This window comes from Cynara cardunculus, assembly GCF_001531365.2.
Source record: "Cynara cardunculus var. scolymus isolate 2C chromosome LG 3, CcrdV1, whole genome shotgun sequence".
NCBI classification, from domain to species: Eukaryota; Viridiplantae; Streptophyta; class Magnoliopsida; order Asterales; family Asteraceae; genus Cynara; species Cynara cardunculus.
Genome location: NC_037530.1, coordinates 7,615,094 through 7,631,079, shown reverse-complemented (window position 1 = coordinate 7,631,079; position 15,986 = coordinate 7,615,094). Strand labels below are relative to the sequence as shown.

Below are 15,986 nucleotides of genomic sequence, written 5' to 3'. Positions count from 1 at the left end.
CCCAACAATTGGCAACCCATTTCTAACGTAAATTATATCTCAAGTTCGTTTAAAAATACAAGTCCTAACGTTTGCCCAACTTCGTTTAAAAATACAAGTCCTAACGTTTGCCCAACAATTGGCAACACATTTCTAATGTAAAGTATATCTCAAGTTCGTTTAAAAATACAAGTCCTAACGTAATCTGGGTGTAATTGGCAACCCATTTCTAATTGGTTGTTACAATGTATTCTTGGTTCCATGATTTTAGGCATGTGAGCTCATGTGTAATGTGTTTGTATGGTGAACTTATTTTGGAAAAAAAATCCGCCAACTGTTTATTTGTGAAAAGATTATTCATGGAATGCCATTATGTGTTCATAAGCAACAATATATATACACATACATAATGGACAGAAATATATATATATATATATATATACATATATATACGTACAGATTCATATATATATATATATATATATATACATATACGTACAGATTCATATATATATATATATATATACACATATACATACAGAGTCGGTCGGTGCAGCAGGCGGTCGGCGAGGTCGGTTAGTTCACGGCGGCGACGGCGGTTAGTTCACGGCGAGGTCGGCGGCCGATGCAACAGGCGGTCGGCGGTTAGTTCACGGTTCATTAGAGCCCAATACGATTCCACCAAAGCCCAATACGATTCCATCAAAGCCCAATACGATTTATTAAAGCCCAATACGGTTCATTAAAACTCAATACGGTCCATTAAATCCCAATATGGTTCATTAAAGCCCAATACGGTTCATTAAAGCCCAATACAGTAAATTGTTAATTCTTTTTTTTTAAATTATCTAATTTTCCGCCGGAAATGGTAATTTTTTTCGAAAAATTATTTAATTATCCGCCGGAAATTTGTTTATTCTTTTTTTAGAAAAATTATTTAATTATCCGCTGGAAATGGTAAATGTTTTTAGAAAAATTATTTATTTTTCCGCCGGAAATCCGCCGGAAAATGATTTATTTTTTTTTAAAGAATTTTTTTAATTTTCGGCCGGAAATCCACCGGTAATATTAAAGTTTTTTAAAAAAATTATTTATTTGTCCGCCGAAAATACGCCAGAAAAATGTTTATTCTTTTTTTTAAAATTATTTAATTTTCCGCCGGAAATCCGCCGGAAATGTTAAATTTTTTTAAAAAAATTATTTATTTTTCCGCCGGAAATCCGCCGGAAAATTGTTTACTCTTTTTTTTAGAAAAAAATTAAAAAATCCACCGAAAATCGCCGGAAATGTTAAATTTTTTAAAAAAATTATTTATTTTCTGCCGGAAATCCGCCGGAAAATTGTTTATTCTTTTTTTAGAAAAAAATTAAAAAATAAGTCGGAAATGTTAAATTTTTTAAAAAAATTATTTATTTTTTCGCCGGAAAATTGTTTACTCTTTTTTTAAGAAAAAAATTAAAAAATCCGCCGGAAATGTTAAATTTTTTAAAAAAATTATTTATTTTTCCACCAGAAATCCGCCGGAAATTTATTTACTCTTTTTTTTAGAAAAAAATTAAAAAATCCGCCGGTAAAATGTTGTAAATTCAAGATTAAACTGAGTAATTAAGAAATCCGCCGGAAATTGTTGAAAGTCAATAAAATGTTGACTTTTTTAGTGTCCGCCGGAACGCCGCCGGAAATCCGCCGGAAAATTACCGGCGGATCAAATCCGCCGGAAACTGCGCCGGAAATGCTCAGTTTTCTAGTAGTGAAATGGGTGTTTTGTTTGATGATTTTTCATCATGAAAATGGTGGGTTTTGGGAAAGATGTTTTTATGGTTAATACATTTCATTTTGGAAATTTTGATTTAAATAGCATCTTTTCAGTTTTACCATTTTATATTAAAGACGAAAACTACTTGAACTCAGTAGACATTAATCTTAACCCTTTTTATTTGTCGGCATATATATCAGGTCCTCGTTGGGGCATGGTACTAGCTACAATGTGATGATTTGAGTTCTTGTTAGAGGCACGAGAAGGAATTAGTTATTTAGAGACGTCTTATGTACCATGGAGATAACGACAGTTAATATGTTTTAGTAACATATGTCCCTAGTCTAGACTTTGTGTAACGTTTGAATTATTATTGGTTGATGTTAAATCCTATATTGCCATTATAGATAAGTAAGTGTTAACATATAAAAAGAAATTTATTCCTTATTTGATGTATATATTATATAAAATTTAAATTAGTTGCTCTTTCTAGTTTTAAGTATGTTACAAGTTGGTAGCAGAGCATAAGTTTGAGAGATTCAGGTATTAATTTAGGATGTCTAGACTCAAACTAGCATACTTTTTAAATTGAATGAAAGTGAGAATGTACGATTAGACACTTTAAGATAAGATATTTTGAAGTCCATAGAGACTCTAGCATCAGGAATCATTATGATATGTTCATAATTCCATATGGCCAGTGTTATCATGAATTTATAGTTAAATATGTGTGCTTAATAGCCTTGATGTGATGATGATGTGGGTAGTGAGTGTTTTCTTCTATTATAGAGCATCAACGCGTTGACATTTTGTAGCATGTAACTTTATGTGATACGTTAAGTAGGGTGATCATGTTAAGACGACCATTGCGGGTGAGAGATATTGGTTAAGTTTGAAGCATATGCTTGTTGAATCGTCATTCATTTTTAGAGGCATTGTAAGGTTAATCGACTTAGAGGTGGAATATCTCGTTAATATATTTGAGCATTTTGTTATCGGTAGTGTGACTGGTAGACTTGACGAGCATGATTCTACGACTTTGGGTCTTGACCAAATTCATACATGGTATTTATTTTTAAAATAAATTGTATAAATTATTTCATACTCCATCAAATCCTTCGTACTTGCCACGCTACGAATTTAGAGGATGTTTCAGCATACACAAGAATGAGCCCATGTTTTGGAAATACATGAACTGTCTTATTGTATATAATTTGGAAACGAACTTTTATGGGAAGATTTCTTCATGTTGTTTTCGCCAGTATTACTCATCGTTGAGCGCATATTGTTAGGTAGCCTTAAATTTAAATCGACATGAAACATTCCATGTTTTAGCTAAAATGTAATGTGTTTGATATGTTGCACATTTTGATTTATAATTTGATTCGCAAGAGAGATTTGGATCAAATTTGAATGCAGAAGATCACTCGATTTCATATGTTTGTATACAAAGTTTTATTGAATTTTATTTCATGCCGTTTTGTGGCTTAGGGGTGAAATTTTGAAATGTACAAGTTTGCTTTATTGCGTGTGTTTACGTATAAGGTTTTCTTGAGACTTTTATCTTATTCGATTCTGTTGTTAGAGGTGATAATTTTGACAGCGTTCAGTTGCATAGCTTTCCCTTGAGTTCTGTACAAACACATTTTGTGCACATTATTTTAGTGCATGAATTGATTTACATACATGGCATGAGTAAGTGTATGTTGAGATTATAATGGTATGATTGAAGAATGTTGTTGAGCATATTTTTTTTGTTTGTCATCATCATTATCTTTTTTGGAAACAAATATGCATCTTTCAGGTTTGTTTATGTGTGTGGCATTCGTGGCCACTTTGCATGATTACCTAGTAGTGATAGTAATTTTTAAGCGTATATAAAATTGTCATAAAAAATTTATGTTCTGTAAATCTTTTAAAAATGCAAATTGGCATATTTATTGAGTTAATTTAGCTGAGAAAAAAAAACCTTGAACTCGCTAAACCCATATATTAAAACCCATTTTGTGAAGGATATTGTATTTAAGGACTAGGAAAGTCTTTGAGAGTTGGGACTATCAATTCAACTTGTGATTGATTTTGAATTTCGGGATTTCAGCCCAAAAAGTCGGTACTTGTATGAATAATTGAGGTATTAGATTTATGAAACCATCCGGTTATTTAAGTAGTGATCTTTCCATTTTGGCAATCTTCGGTTTGGAGGTTTCTATAACTGCTTGCATCTGGTATATTGAACTTTTGGGATGCTTTGTTGATATCAACTATTTGTAGATAGTGTGTCATCTTGGTGAGTTTTCATGATTGGAAGAACATTTGTTTCGTGATATGGTCGTTTTCTCATATTAAGTATCGACTTTTGACTTTAAGGGCAATGATCATTTAGGGTTTTAAGTGATACCCCATTGAATTCCTGGGAATGTGAGGAGTAATTCCAAGGTGATTAGATTTTTAGGATTAACAATAGGTGATTGAAATCATCCGAATTAATAGAGATTTTATTATTTAGTTAAGCATGTTTGAGTGCATTTTCGGAATTGTGAAATCGTTGAGTCTAGAATAATCAGCTCTTTGTAATAATATTTTGGTGTGTTCCTAGATGGAGCGTTTGGCCAATAACAAGAATTCTTTGACTAAGAAATTTTGAGAATCCCTTAATTTGCATGCATTGTGACACTTTAGAGTATGTGATTTAGAGTTGTGTTGAATTGGGCCAAACTAGTTGTTAGGAATTTCGTCAAGGAAATCACGATAAATCTTTTATGGTATTGATTATTGGAGAAGTTTAGTAGGAATATCTGAGGTAGACCTCAAGTGGAAATCGTTTTATAGAGGTGGCTTTGATTATTCGAGATCTTATTGTTGAGAATTGCACCAACAAGGTTCAATGTCCACCCTCTTGGGAGGATCATTATTTCAATTAGTCCCCAGTGGTGGTGTAACGTATCGAAGGTTGAGGTTGGGATTTGTGTTGTTCTTTGTGAGAATCAATGTGACAATTTTGACTAGAAGGTTACCGGGTCCTTGTTTAAGGTCAAGTTATGTTAGGAGACACTCCCTTGGAAGATAAGTCAATTGGTTGGTGAATTTGGGGGTAATTAAGGTTTTAATTCTTGGGTTGTTATCTCCTTTGTGAAAGATGAATGACAAACATCTATCGGATTTGTTATTCAAGTTGTGTGGCATTCTTAAAACATCTCATGCGTCTCTTATGGTTTGAGTGTCTATTAGTGCTAGATTTTGAAGACGAAATTTCTTTTAAGGTTGGGAAGATTATAACACCCGTAATTTCCAAGAAAACGGTCAGTGATTGGTCTAGAAAACGGTCGAAGAAAGGGAAGAAAAACGGTCAGAGAATTGCCGAGAAAATGTTCAAGAACGGACGAGAAAAACGGTCAGAGAACGGCGGAAAAAATGGTCGGAGAATAGTCAAGAAACGATCGAACTGCGGTATGGCATGCGGCACTTGCAACATGGCCAACGACATGAATCACGGGAGTTGCTGCTTGGGATAAGACAAGCTTCTAACCTACCATTTCTTGAACTAGTATTTGGTCACTTTGCATCCTCAACCTCTATCTCCTGTTGGTGGTGTTTTGCTACAGCTTGAGAGTTCAAGAGAATGTTCTTGAAAGCTTTGCACCATAGATCTGGAAATCTAGCTTGTGGATCTCAAGTCTCCATCTTTGGAAGCTAAAAATTTGGGTTTGGAACCTAGATTTAACTCAACCTACCAACGATGAATTGAAGTTAATTTGTGTATACCAAAATGTCCATATTTTGGAGTTTTGAGTGTTGTAATTTGTGTACATCATATGTTTTGTTTAATTGATGAAATTTGCAATTCTAATACATTTGATTTTATAAATCTTGTAAAATTTCTGTATTTGGGTTTTTTTGGACATTTTGATAAATAAATTGTAGGGGTGAGTTCTTTTAATAATTTATTTTATAAATGGAGCTTATTTCACGATAATGCATTGTAGTGTATTCTGGCTGGAAAATGTATATTATTATATTATGAGACGATTTGGAAATATAAAGGGTATAATTTCAATTGGAAAATGGTGTGTTCCAACCATTGATAGGTTTTTGGTGTTAGTAATACTTTTGGAACATGGATATGCCTATGTATGAAGATTTGCATTTTTATTGCTTATGTTGACTTTTACTGATTCGTCGAGTATTTGGCTTGGTGTTGACTCAGATGAGTTTTGTGGACATTGTCCAGTTTAAATTGCTCTATGTTGAGCTTTGGATCTGATTTGCATATATGAAACAATTATTTGAGAATTACATGTTTTAGATGAGTTGGTCATTTAGTTAAAGTCATGTAATTAGACTGTAAAGCATTTGGATTCATAGGAATATGAGTTAGTTGTTCGATGAGTGAGGAGTTTTGAAGTTCTCACTTAGAGACCAGTGCTCGAGTAAGCATGGTGGTCATGTCGGTATTGTAGAGAGGGATCTGTGTGGATTGGACTCCGGGACTGAAGGTATTGTGGAGATAGACTCATATAGAGTTGGACTCTAGGATCCATGATTTGTCGCTTTCATTTGGTATTGCAAAGGTGAACTTGTATAGTTCGGACTCCTGAACCATTGGGTCGAGAAGTTTGTTGTTTTGAATGAGAAGTTTTGAAGTTCTCACTATTATTTCTAGTGAGTTGTTCCCAAGGCATGGTTTTGAGAGCTTGTGGTGGTATCCTATTGGGTCGTATACAGATCTAGCAGCTTGCAGTGGTACTCTATTGAATCCTATCGAAGTTGGGTCTTGTGGCGGTGCTCGTTGGAGCCGTATATGAAAACTGATAACTTTGTGGGGAAACTCATGTAAATGACCAGTAGGAATTATGGTGGGGATGGAGCCCGTTGACCTTGAAAGAAACTCGATAAACGTTGATGTATAACTTACTTTGTGTTCGCCACATTTGATGGACACGAGTCTCCTCCGGCCGTCACCAAAATATGTTTTCTGATAGTGTATTACCCATAATTTCGGTGTTGTTTTAGGTATGGAGTGTATCCACAATTTATGATTTTGTTATATTGGAACTTATCCATGTTTTAGTGTTTTGAATAATAAAGTTTTATCCATGTTGTTAGTATCTGAATATTGAACCATATTCGCATTTTGTATGAGTATTGGGTTTTGGTTTCATGTGAAATGGATGTTTTGGTTAATGAGTTTTCACGACGATAATGGTGAGATTTGGGAAAGATGTTCTTTTTATGATTAATACATTTCATTTTGAACATTGTGATTTTAAATAACATCTTTTAAGTTTATCGTTTTATATTAAAGCAAAAACTGTTTGAATTTACTAGGCATTAAGTCTAAAAGGCCGTTTATCAAACGCTTATCGGGTAAGCTCTTACCCACATGTTCACCACTCTCACTTGCCTTATTGAGTAACATTCATTGCCATCAAAATGGATAACCCGACAAACATTTATAACCCGGTAAGCGTTTATCGGGTAAGAGTCATCACCCTCACTTACTCGGTAAGACTCTCGATTCTTGTCTTCCGTCTTACCTGGTAAGACTCTCGGCCCTTGTTATGTTCACGGATAAGCTAATATAGCCGGTAAGCACTTACCAGTGCTTACCAAGATAAGTGTTTAGTAAACGACCCCTAACTCTTTTTATTTGTCGCATATGTACAAGTTCAAGCATACTCAATGTATACAAGTTCTAAATTTTAACATAATTTAACGTTACATTATGATGCTATATAATTATAAGATATGCATTATTATTTAAAGACTACATTTATCAATTAAGAAGGTTAACTAAAATAAGGGGGTGTTTAGAATCGCTTTTAAAAACAATTTATTGACTTATTCTGGTGTGGCACCGGTAATAATCACTTTTGAGTGTTTGGATAAACAGCTTACAACGGTGTCAAACCGGTAATAAGAAGTTTTTGAAGAAGTTAAAACCTTCTAACTTGTAATAAATTGATAAGGACTTTTTATAAAAAAACATAAGTTGTTTCAAATAAACAATCTCAAACACCTCTAAATATAAAAATATGTTGTCTATCTTAATTAGATTCCAATCATATAAAGTAGCGACATATTTTAATAGTTGTGTCCGTGACATGAAAAACTCCAAAACGACCACGTTGTTTCTTTACGCCACTATTCATATGTTTATAGTGCCTTAAAATATATTGCGGCGCCGAAAAACACGTTAAATATAATTTCATGTCGGCTTAATTTGTCTGTTTCCTCTTTACCCTTAAATTACCATCAACACCCTCATCGTTTCGCACACTAAAAACGCACACGTGGGATTTATAATCACTTATATTTCCACGATTATTTTCATTTCAAACCCCCCATTTTTGTTGCACTTGCCACCCCAACACCCTATATAAACCCCTTCCCCTTCTCCCACAATATCCAAATCAAATATACAACATGGGAAGCCTTTGTGATTGGCCCGAACCAGTGATTTGCGTGCAATCGTTATCCGAAAGTGGGGATCTCGTGATTCCCGACCAATACGTCAAGCCACCACTCGAGAGGCCGATTTTATGCTTTAATAACGTGAACATACCTGTGATCGATTTGGCTGGTTTGGTAACTTCACGTGAAGCGATCATGAAACAAATTTCGAAGGCTTGTCGTGAATGGGGGTTTTTCCAGTTGGTGAATCATGGGGTGAGGACAGTGTTAGTTGACAGGGTGCCCGAAATTTGGCGGGAATTTTTCCACGAACCGATGGAAGTGAAGCAAAAGTATGCAAACTCGCCTAAGACATACGAAGGGTTTGGAAGTAGATTAGGGGTTGAGAAAGGGGCAATTCTTGACTGGAACGATTACTACTATCTCAACTATCTTCCTCATTGTCATACAAAATGGCCTTCCCAACCACCTTCCTTAAGGTAACTTTCGAGCAAACTTATGATTTATTATTTACATATCAGATTATGTTTATATTACAGAAAGAAATGAAGTGATTACATGTGTCGGAAAACGAGGATGATCACTTTCTTAATTATTGTACTTGATTTTTCACTAAAAGTCGATCATTGTTTCATAAAATATTAAAAAAAAACATTATATTTTGAGATACGGAGGATTTGGACAAAAAGATGCATCGTAGAATGATTCCTTTTTTTTATTATTAACCTGGATATCCAACCCGCTATACAAGCTGACTAATTCCAAGGCAGTCACATGTTTTGCAGCTAGCCCGGAGTCACCGCATTTGAACCTCTATGGCCACTAGGGGATTTTTATTTCTCCTTCGATTTGAACCTGGGACCTCCTGGTACTTTTGACCTTTGGAGCCAACCTCAAACCAATCAGGCACCACCCTTGTAGATAGAATGATTCTTATTGCATGTATAGTATTACGATTTGTCCAAAAGTCGTTCTTTCTTACAAAATATAATGCTTTCTTTCTTTTTTTGCAGTTCACGAGACATGATGCCTAGTGTATAATAAAAAATAGTTTTTAAGCATCAAATCAGGATTATTTTGATTGTATTGGAGCACGTTTTATTGTTGCATTTAACTATTCGAGGAGTATAGAAACACAAACAATTAGGTGGTAACGTTTGCGATAAATTCGAAATAGAAAATAATAAGTTCGAATTATGATTTAAATCAAAAACGGACCTTTTCTTAATACTGAAGTTGTTCAGCACATATGTACGTATAATTTGATCTATTAACAAAAATAATTGCTAAACTATATACTTTATTCAGTAACAGGATTTATAGTATGAGAAATATCTGTATGATTGAACGTAATTGTTATACTAATATTTTTGAACAGAGATTGTGTTTGATCATGGTGGTGTGTATTCTTAATGTAGGGAAGTCATGGAGGAATACTCGAGTGAAATACTAAGATTGGGTGCGGTTTTGTTGAAGATATTTTCGATAAACCTTGGATTAGAAGAAGATTATCTTCAAAATGCATTTGGTGGACGGGACATCGAAGCGTGCTTGAGAGCAAATTTCTATCCAAAGTGCCCGCAACCCGACTTAACTCTGGGATTATCTTCTCACTCGGATCCTGGTGGCATGACATTTTTACTTCCCGATAAGCAAGTTTGCGGACTCCAAATCCGAAAAAACGATCAATGGATCACTGTCAAACCTACACGTCATGCCATTATTATTAACATCGGAGATCAACTTCAAGTAAAGTTCCCTCTAGACCCAAAACCTCTTAATTGTCAATTCGTTTTGTTGTTAAATTTAATTTAACTCGAAAACGAGTTTTTGATAAATAAAAAACGATATCCGAAATTCAAAAAAAAAACTATTTGTTTTTCTTAACTATTTTTATAGATATTTATATATTAAGGATTTATTTTAATTTTTGCATTTTTTTTCATATTATTTCTTTTTCAAAAACAGACCGTTGAATGTTATTATACTCAAATAGGAAGTTGATATGGACAAACTTAGAAAACTATAATTAAAATAAATGAAAAATAAGATATTAATAAATTATTATATAATCCCAAAAATTGATGTTTATGTTTCGTAGAAAGTGTAACATTTAAATATTATAGAACGCTTCTAAGTGTTTTTTTAATAATTAGAAGGATACTCGCGTAATACAGCGAGATACATTTCGATTTTAATGTTTTATTTTATTTTTTGTCTATGTCGATGTTATAATACAATTTTATGTGTTTTTTAAGAATGTAATAATTATTTTATTTTTAAATAAAATGTAAATTTGAAGATATCATAAAAATTTGAAGAAAAAAATGTATCAATATTAGTATCAAATCAACTATTTAGAAGTTCTCATTTCTTAAATAATTTCTTTAATTTAATTTTTTATTATAATTTAATTTAAGTTTAATAAGAAAGTAATTTATTTTGGTTTAATAATATAATATTTATAAAGATAATACTTAAATATTCTGTAAAACTTAAGAATTATCCTAATTATATTTTAGATTTTATATATTTAAAATGATATGCTTATCATGTATTTGATCATGTTTATCTATAATTAGTTACACGAATTCAGGTATGGAGCTTTAATAAGTTGTACTTACGCACACTCTACTTGTAATCTTGAGTTTTAAGTAAYATGCATTAATAAACAGTATTTTATGCACAAAAAATAGTTTTTAAGAGTTTTTGTCAAATGCTTATAATATAGTATAGATAATAAAAATATATAAAAGTGATAAATTTTATATAAACATCTTCATTAAAAGAATTCATTTTTTTTTAAAAATACATCGAACTTGCTTATTATATGTTTTATCTTTATAACAAGCCAAAGTTTTTGGATACTAAAATAGTATGGTACGTTGATATTCTGGGTATTTATGATCGCAGGTTTTGAGCAATGCAATATATAAGAGCGTGGAGCACAGAGTGGTAGTGAACCCAGATAAAGAGAGAGTGTCTTTAGCTTATTTCTATAATCCGAAAAACGATTTGCTGATTCAACCAATACCAGAGCTTGTCACGTCAAAAACACCTGCTCTCTATCCATCGATGACATTTGATGAATATCGACGATTCATACGTACAAGAGGTCCACACGGAAAAGTTCAAGTGGACTCTTTAAAACCCCCAAGATAAGATGTAATCATCACTATTTTCATTTTGTAACCAGGTATCTACGATTTGTAACATAAAAAGTTGATATGTTGTTGTAGTCTAAACTTGATTCGCAATCATTAAAATAACAGTTCAAGACAATATCTAAAAGATAAAAGAGTTGTAAAAAAAAAGGTCAAATTAGAGTGTGCAAGAATGACAACAAAGGGGCGGCAATTGCAAGCACTGTATCACTAATAACCTCCTGCTCTCCTGCAAAAGAAACCATATCCTAAACCAAGTCCAATCACTTTAATAACCACATATATCTGCTGCTGCTGCTGCTGCTGCTATATATATGTTGTAGGGGTTGGGGGAAGGGAAGGGAAAGAGAACATCCTACTACCAAATTAATGACATGTTGGATAGAAATAGATTAGTTACGTCTATGGGCGCCCCGCCTTCTTTGTGCTGCAAGAAGGGCATTTGTATTGCTTGATGCTTTCGGCTTTCGCAGGTGTTATTTTCACGCACTTGCCGTGATACCACCTCTCACAGATGTCGCAACCTATCCAGAACTCGTCGCCACTGTAATTCCCTCCACAGCTCCCACAAAGGGTTTCCCCGTGCTCGTCTTCATCTTCCGCATAACTCTCGTCATAAACCCTTGGTGTGGTGCTTTTTGCTTGTCCATCGTTTGTCCTCTGTATGTAGGTAACCATAGCATGCATTCGTTATGGATCTTGATCATAATTCAAATGGTGTGTGTTCAAGGGACATTCATTACCTTTGTGCTCGATCTGGATTTGTTTCCATTATCCACATTTGGCTTGTCCTTCACATGCTTCCGCTCTGTCACCACTTCAAAGACGGTGGGAAGATCATTTATCAAGCTGAACAGACGCTTCCTGGGCAAATCAGATTCACCATCAGACCTTCATCTCATTCCATACCAACTTCATTACTCAATTTGGTTTATAAAGGGTTTGCAAAAGGAATTTAAGGGATTGCCATTAGGAAGCCAGTATTAACAAATTTCAGTCAATAAATTTAGGCTTCTATGGCATAAATTTACACAACTGGTATTTTAATAGGGATTGAACTACATTTAACTCGGTATTTGAGCATTGACTTGTCCAATGTGTGTCCTCGCTTGCCATTTCCTTTTACTCATTCTCTCTACTATACTACTAGTAACCATCCTCTCTCATATGCCATAATCTAGTGATGAAGTCCAAAAGTTTTCAGTAATATACAACTCTACTCATGTAAGCTATCAAACCAAATTCACCAAACAAAGTAGAGACAGGAAGAATCCATAAGAGATATTTAGCCTGTTCAACTGAAATCTATTTTCACATTCAAAGGAGTTATGGAAAATTAACTTGTTGCTAGACTTTTTTTTAAAAAGAACTTGTTGCTTGACTTTTTTTTAAAAAGAACTTGTTACTAGACTCGAGGATATTAGGATATATGGATCAAAAAATAAATTGAAAAGCACAAAAAATCCACTTCTACTATATCAAACACAGTTTTTATTCCCCAGAAAAACCAAAACACTTCTGGTATATTGATGGCTGCGCCCAACACAATCAAAAAGAAAAAAAAAACATGGCAGTACATGCCTTCCTTTCGCTTAACAGAAAACAAATCAGAATATGAGCATGAGCAGAAAACATATGTTTTACTAGAATGGAATACTTCATTAAAAACTGGAAGTATAATACAGGATCGCTAATCCATTATGACAATTATTGCTAGGGCTACGTTAAGTATAAATAAAAGATCATAGCTAGGTGTAAGTCAAAAATCTCTAGGTGTCTATCCTGCAAAGAATGAAACTTAAGTGAAACTCAGAAAGACACATGGATGTTTCTTTGAAATGAATCTGCAGCCCACATGATGAAGTTAACAGAAATTATTACTTTCAGCCTTGAACTAACAAGTAACAACAATGAACCATGGACCATTGATCTCCAATTATACATCAATTGCTCTTTTGATTCCATTAGATCTCAAAATGGCTGTAACTTCAACTTTCAGAAGGCCATAATTTGGCTAAAACCATATGTCATGCATGGATTCACCATAATCCTTTGTTTACAAGTTCCACTACCAATAGATTAAAATTGTCATTTTAATCTTGCTTCAGTCTTTTGTATCAACCAAAAGGAAGAAAAAGACATCTATTTCTCTTCTCATAAATCTAAGCAACTTGGGTCTTAAATTACTGTAATTTGGATAAGCAACTTGGGTCTTCCTTATTTCACAAGTAAAGCATCTGGAGAACCAGAGGTCACCAGTAGTAAGATAACACAATATCAAGCGCAAACACAACTTCTGCATTGCTTGTTCTAGACTATCATCCCTAGCAACTTCTTAAGAAGCAGAGAAAAGATATTCAGCTTTAGACATCACATGTTAGCATCTCCACCTGCTGAAAATTACACAGATTCAATTCTATACCTAAGTTCTTGACAGCAAAAGTAAATGACAACTCCAAAGAAGGACAAAGATGACATCACATATAAAGGAGTGTGGATATGCTAGAATGTATGCAAGGAAATCAACTGAAACAAGGATACAGTCAGATGTAAGATATAGTGGATGAGATAGAAAGCACCTCTCATTCCTATTAAGGCGAGCACCAAAGTAGAAAGCAACCGCCAACAACCAAGAATCAGTATGCACAGCCACCAACGACAGCCAATCTCTTCTGTGCATCCCATCTCTTGCAAAATTAATCCCCAAAGCAGGTTCTGGAAGTTCTGGAGGGACTTCCTCTGCTGGCAGTGTTACCTCCCATGTTTCATTTGGATGTCCATACAAACACAAATTCTCCTTCTCTGCACGTTCACAATTCATCAAATTAAGCATATTCAGTAAACAATAATTGGATCTAACTAAAGAAGCATGAGCTCCAGTCCAACACTACTCTTTCAGTCCCTACTTCAACACCCTCTGATTCCTTTTCACAAAATTATGGTAATTTGAAGTTTTTACAAATTACTAATACCACCTCTGTCCTAGAATTTGAGTCAATTATACCAAGATTGCATTTCTTAAATAAAAAAAATATAAAATAAATTTACCTTACTAACACCAATTATTTCCTAATTAATTATCAGTGTTTTTCAAGGATAACTCAAAATAGTTAAATAAACATCAATAAAATCTCAAATATCAAGTTGAAACATGGTCCTTCAAATCTCTAAGAGTCAAATACGGAGTCTAATAGAGTGCCAATTTCATTGTTTAGGATCACAACTTCATAGTTGGTTGCCAGTCTAAAATTTAATGCAACAGTTTATTTCAGTCAAGAAGCTATCAAACTGACCAAAATAGTCAAAGATGACGGTTGACTTGGAAATGAGACAAGAAACTACATCAAAAGAAAAAGACACACCTCCAATTCAGATGACTAGCTTAGCACCCTTTTCATATTTCATATCAATTTCGGAACAGACTACCAAAAAACGAACTTCCGATTGAAAAAACATGGCTAACGCGTTAATATTTTCTAAACAAATTACGGAATTCTAATCAATTTAGAAGTTAAATTTAATCCGAAAATAAAACCATTTATTACAGCATGAAGTAAATGGCATAAAACAGTATATTACAAAACAAGCTCAAAATCACTCAAATCAAGCATCTCAGTTAATTGCTAAAATTTATAAATATGCATTTAAATATGGAGATAAACCTGGATCGCAGGTTGCGTAAAATTCATCGACATCTGTGACAAAGCAAGAGCAAATGATTAATTAAAAAAAAAACAAATAAAGTCAAAAGTCATAAAATATGCAAATAATATAATAAAACCGTCAGAGAATAATAACTCTGTACCGTAAGTGAGAGCTCGGACGATGCCGGAGCGACGAGCGCTGTAATCCTTGAAGATCTCTTCGACCGTGCGCGGGCTTGAAGATATTGCAGCCATTTCCATAAATAGTAAGTAAATGAAAAGCTTTTCAGATCTACGAAACTGGAGACGGATCGGAGTGAGAAGAAGGAATCAGAGATTGATCAGCGGTTCCGCCATGGATTGATTTCAAGGTTCAGTAGGAAATGATCACACAGCATTTGCCAGTCGTCGACGATGAGAGAGGGATAAAGACGGATATGGGAGGCTGAAAGGGGGAAGAACTGGCTATCCCAAGGGATTTTGACCTTTTTTACTTATTTGATGAAATTACAGCCGTCGATTTTGATTTTCTCTTTTTCCCGTGCTTTTCGTAATACAATCTAGGAGAGAGATCTCTCTTCGCGTTTTGGTTTTATATTTCTTACATTTTACCCCCTTCATCTTTTCAATCATGACTTGACTACCCCTTTAATTTTCCTTTCATTTTTTACTATGAGTGAATTACAAATATGGTCCCTCTATTGGTTGATAACTATCATTTTCTATCACTTAATCAATTTATTTTGCACCACGAGTCTATTTCGTGAACTTCAAACGATGAAAATATCGCTAATGATGTCGCCATTGAAAACTGATCAAAATGAAAACAAAAGGCTATGTGAATCTTGAGGTTGAATTATATACAAAAAGAGGTTAACTGAATCTACGGTTTATGATTTTGTGGTTCTTGCTTCTAAGATAATGAAGAAAGCTTTTTTGTTTGTTTGAATCTCTACCATTTTGTATTTTTTTGATCTTTCCTTGGAGCGTAATTCAAAGAAAGGGGCAAAGAATTAGCAGATGGTGCGACAG

General features: G+C 33.9%; 2 protein-coding genes across 2 annotated transcripts; one reads left to right on the top strand and one right to left on the bottom strand.

Moving 5' to 3' along the window:
- The first annotated feature begins 8,144 nt into the window (after positions 1-8,144).
- Positions 8,145-11,391, top strand: LOC112508580 (probable 2-oxoglutarate-dependent dioxygenase At5g05600). The gene is made up of 3 exons (XM_025113251.1): positions 8,145-8,625; positions 9,565-9,895; positions 11,060-11,391. Exons 1-3 carry the CDS (start codon positions 8,159-8,161, stop codon positions 11,306-11,308), a joined length of 1,047 nt encoding a protein of 348 aa, XP_024969019.1. The 5' UTR covers positions 8,145-8,158; the 3' UTR covers positions 11,309-11,391.
- Positions 11,392-11,451: 60 nt separating this feature from the next.
- LOC112508581 (PHD finger protein ALFIN-LIKE 2-like) lies at positions 11,452-15,434 on the bottom strand. Its single transcript, XM_025113252.1, has 5 exons — positions 15,116-15,434; positions 14,973-15,005; positions 13,890-14,112; positions 12,054-12,174; positions 11,452-11,970 (listed from the first exon to the last, which is right to left on the bottom strand). The coding sequence occupies exons 1-5, from the start codon at positions 15,213-15,215 to the stop codon at positions 11,713-11,715; spliced, it is 735 nt and encodes a 244-aa protein (XP_024969020.1). The 5' UTR covers positions 15,216-15,434; the 3' UTR covers positions 11,452-11,712.
- Positions 15,435-15,986: the final 552 nt, after the last annotated feature.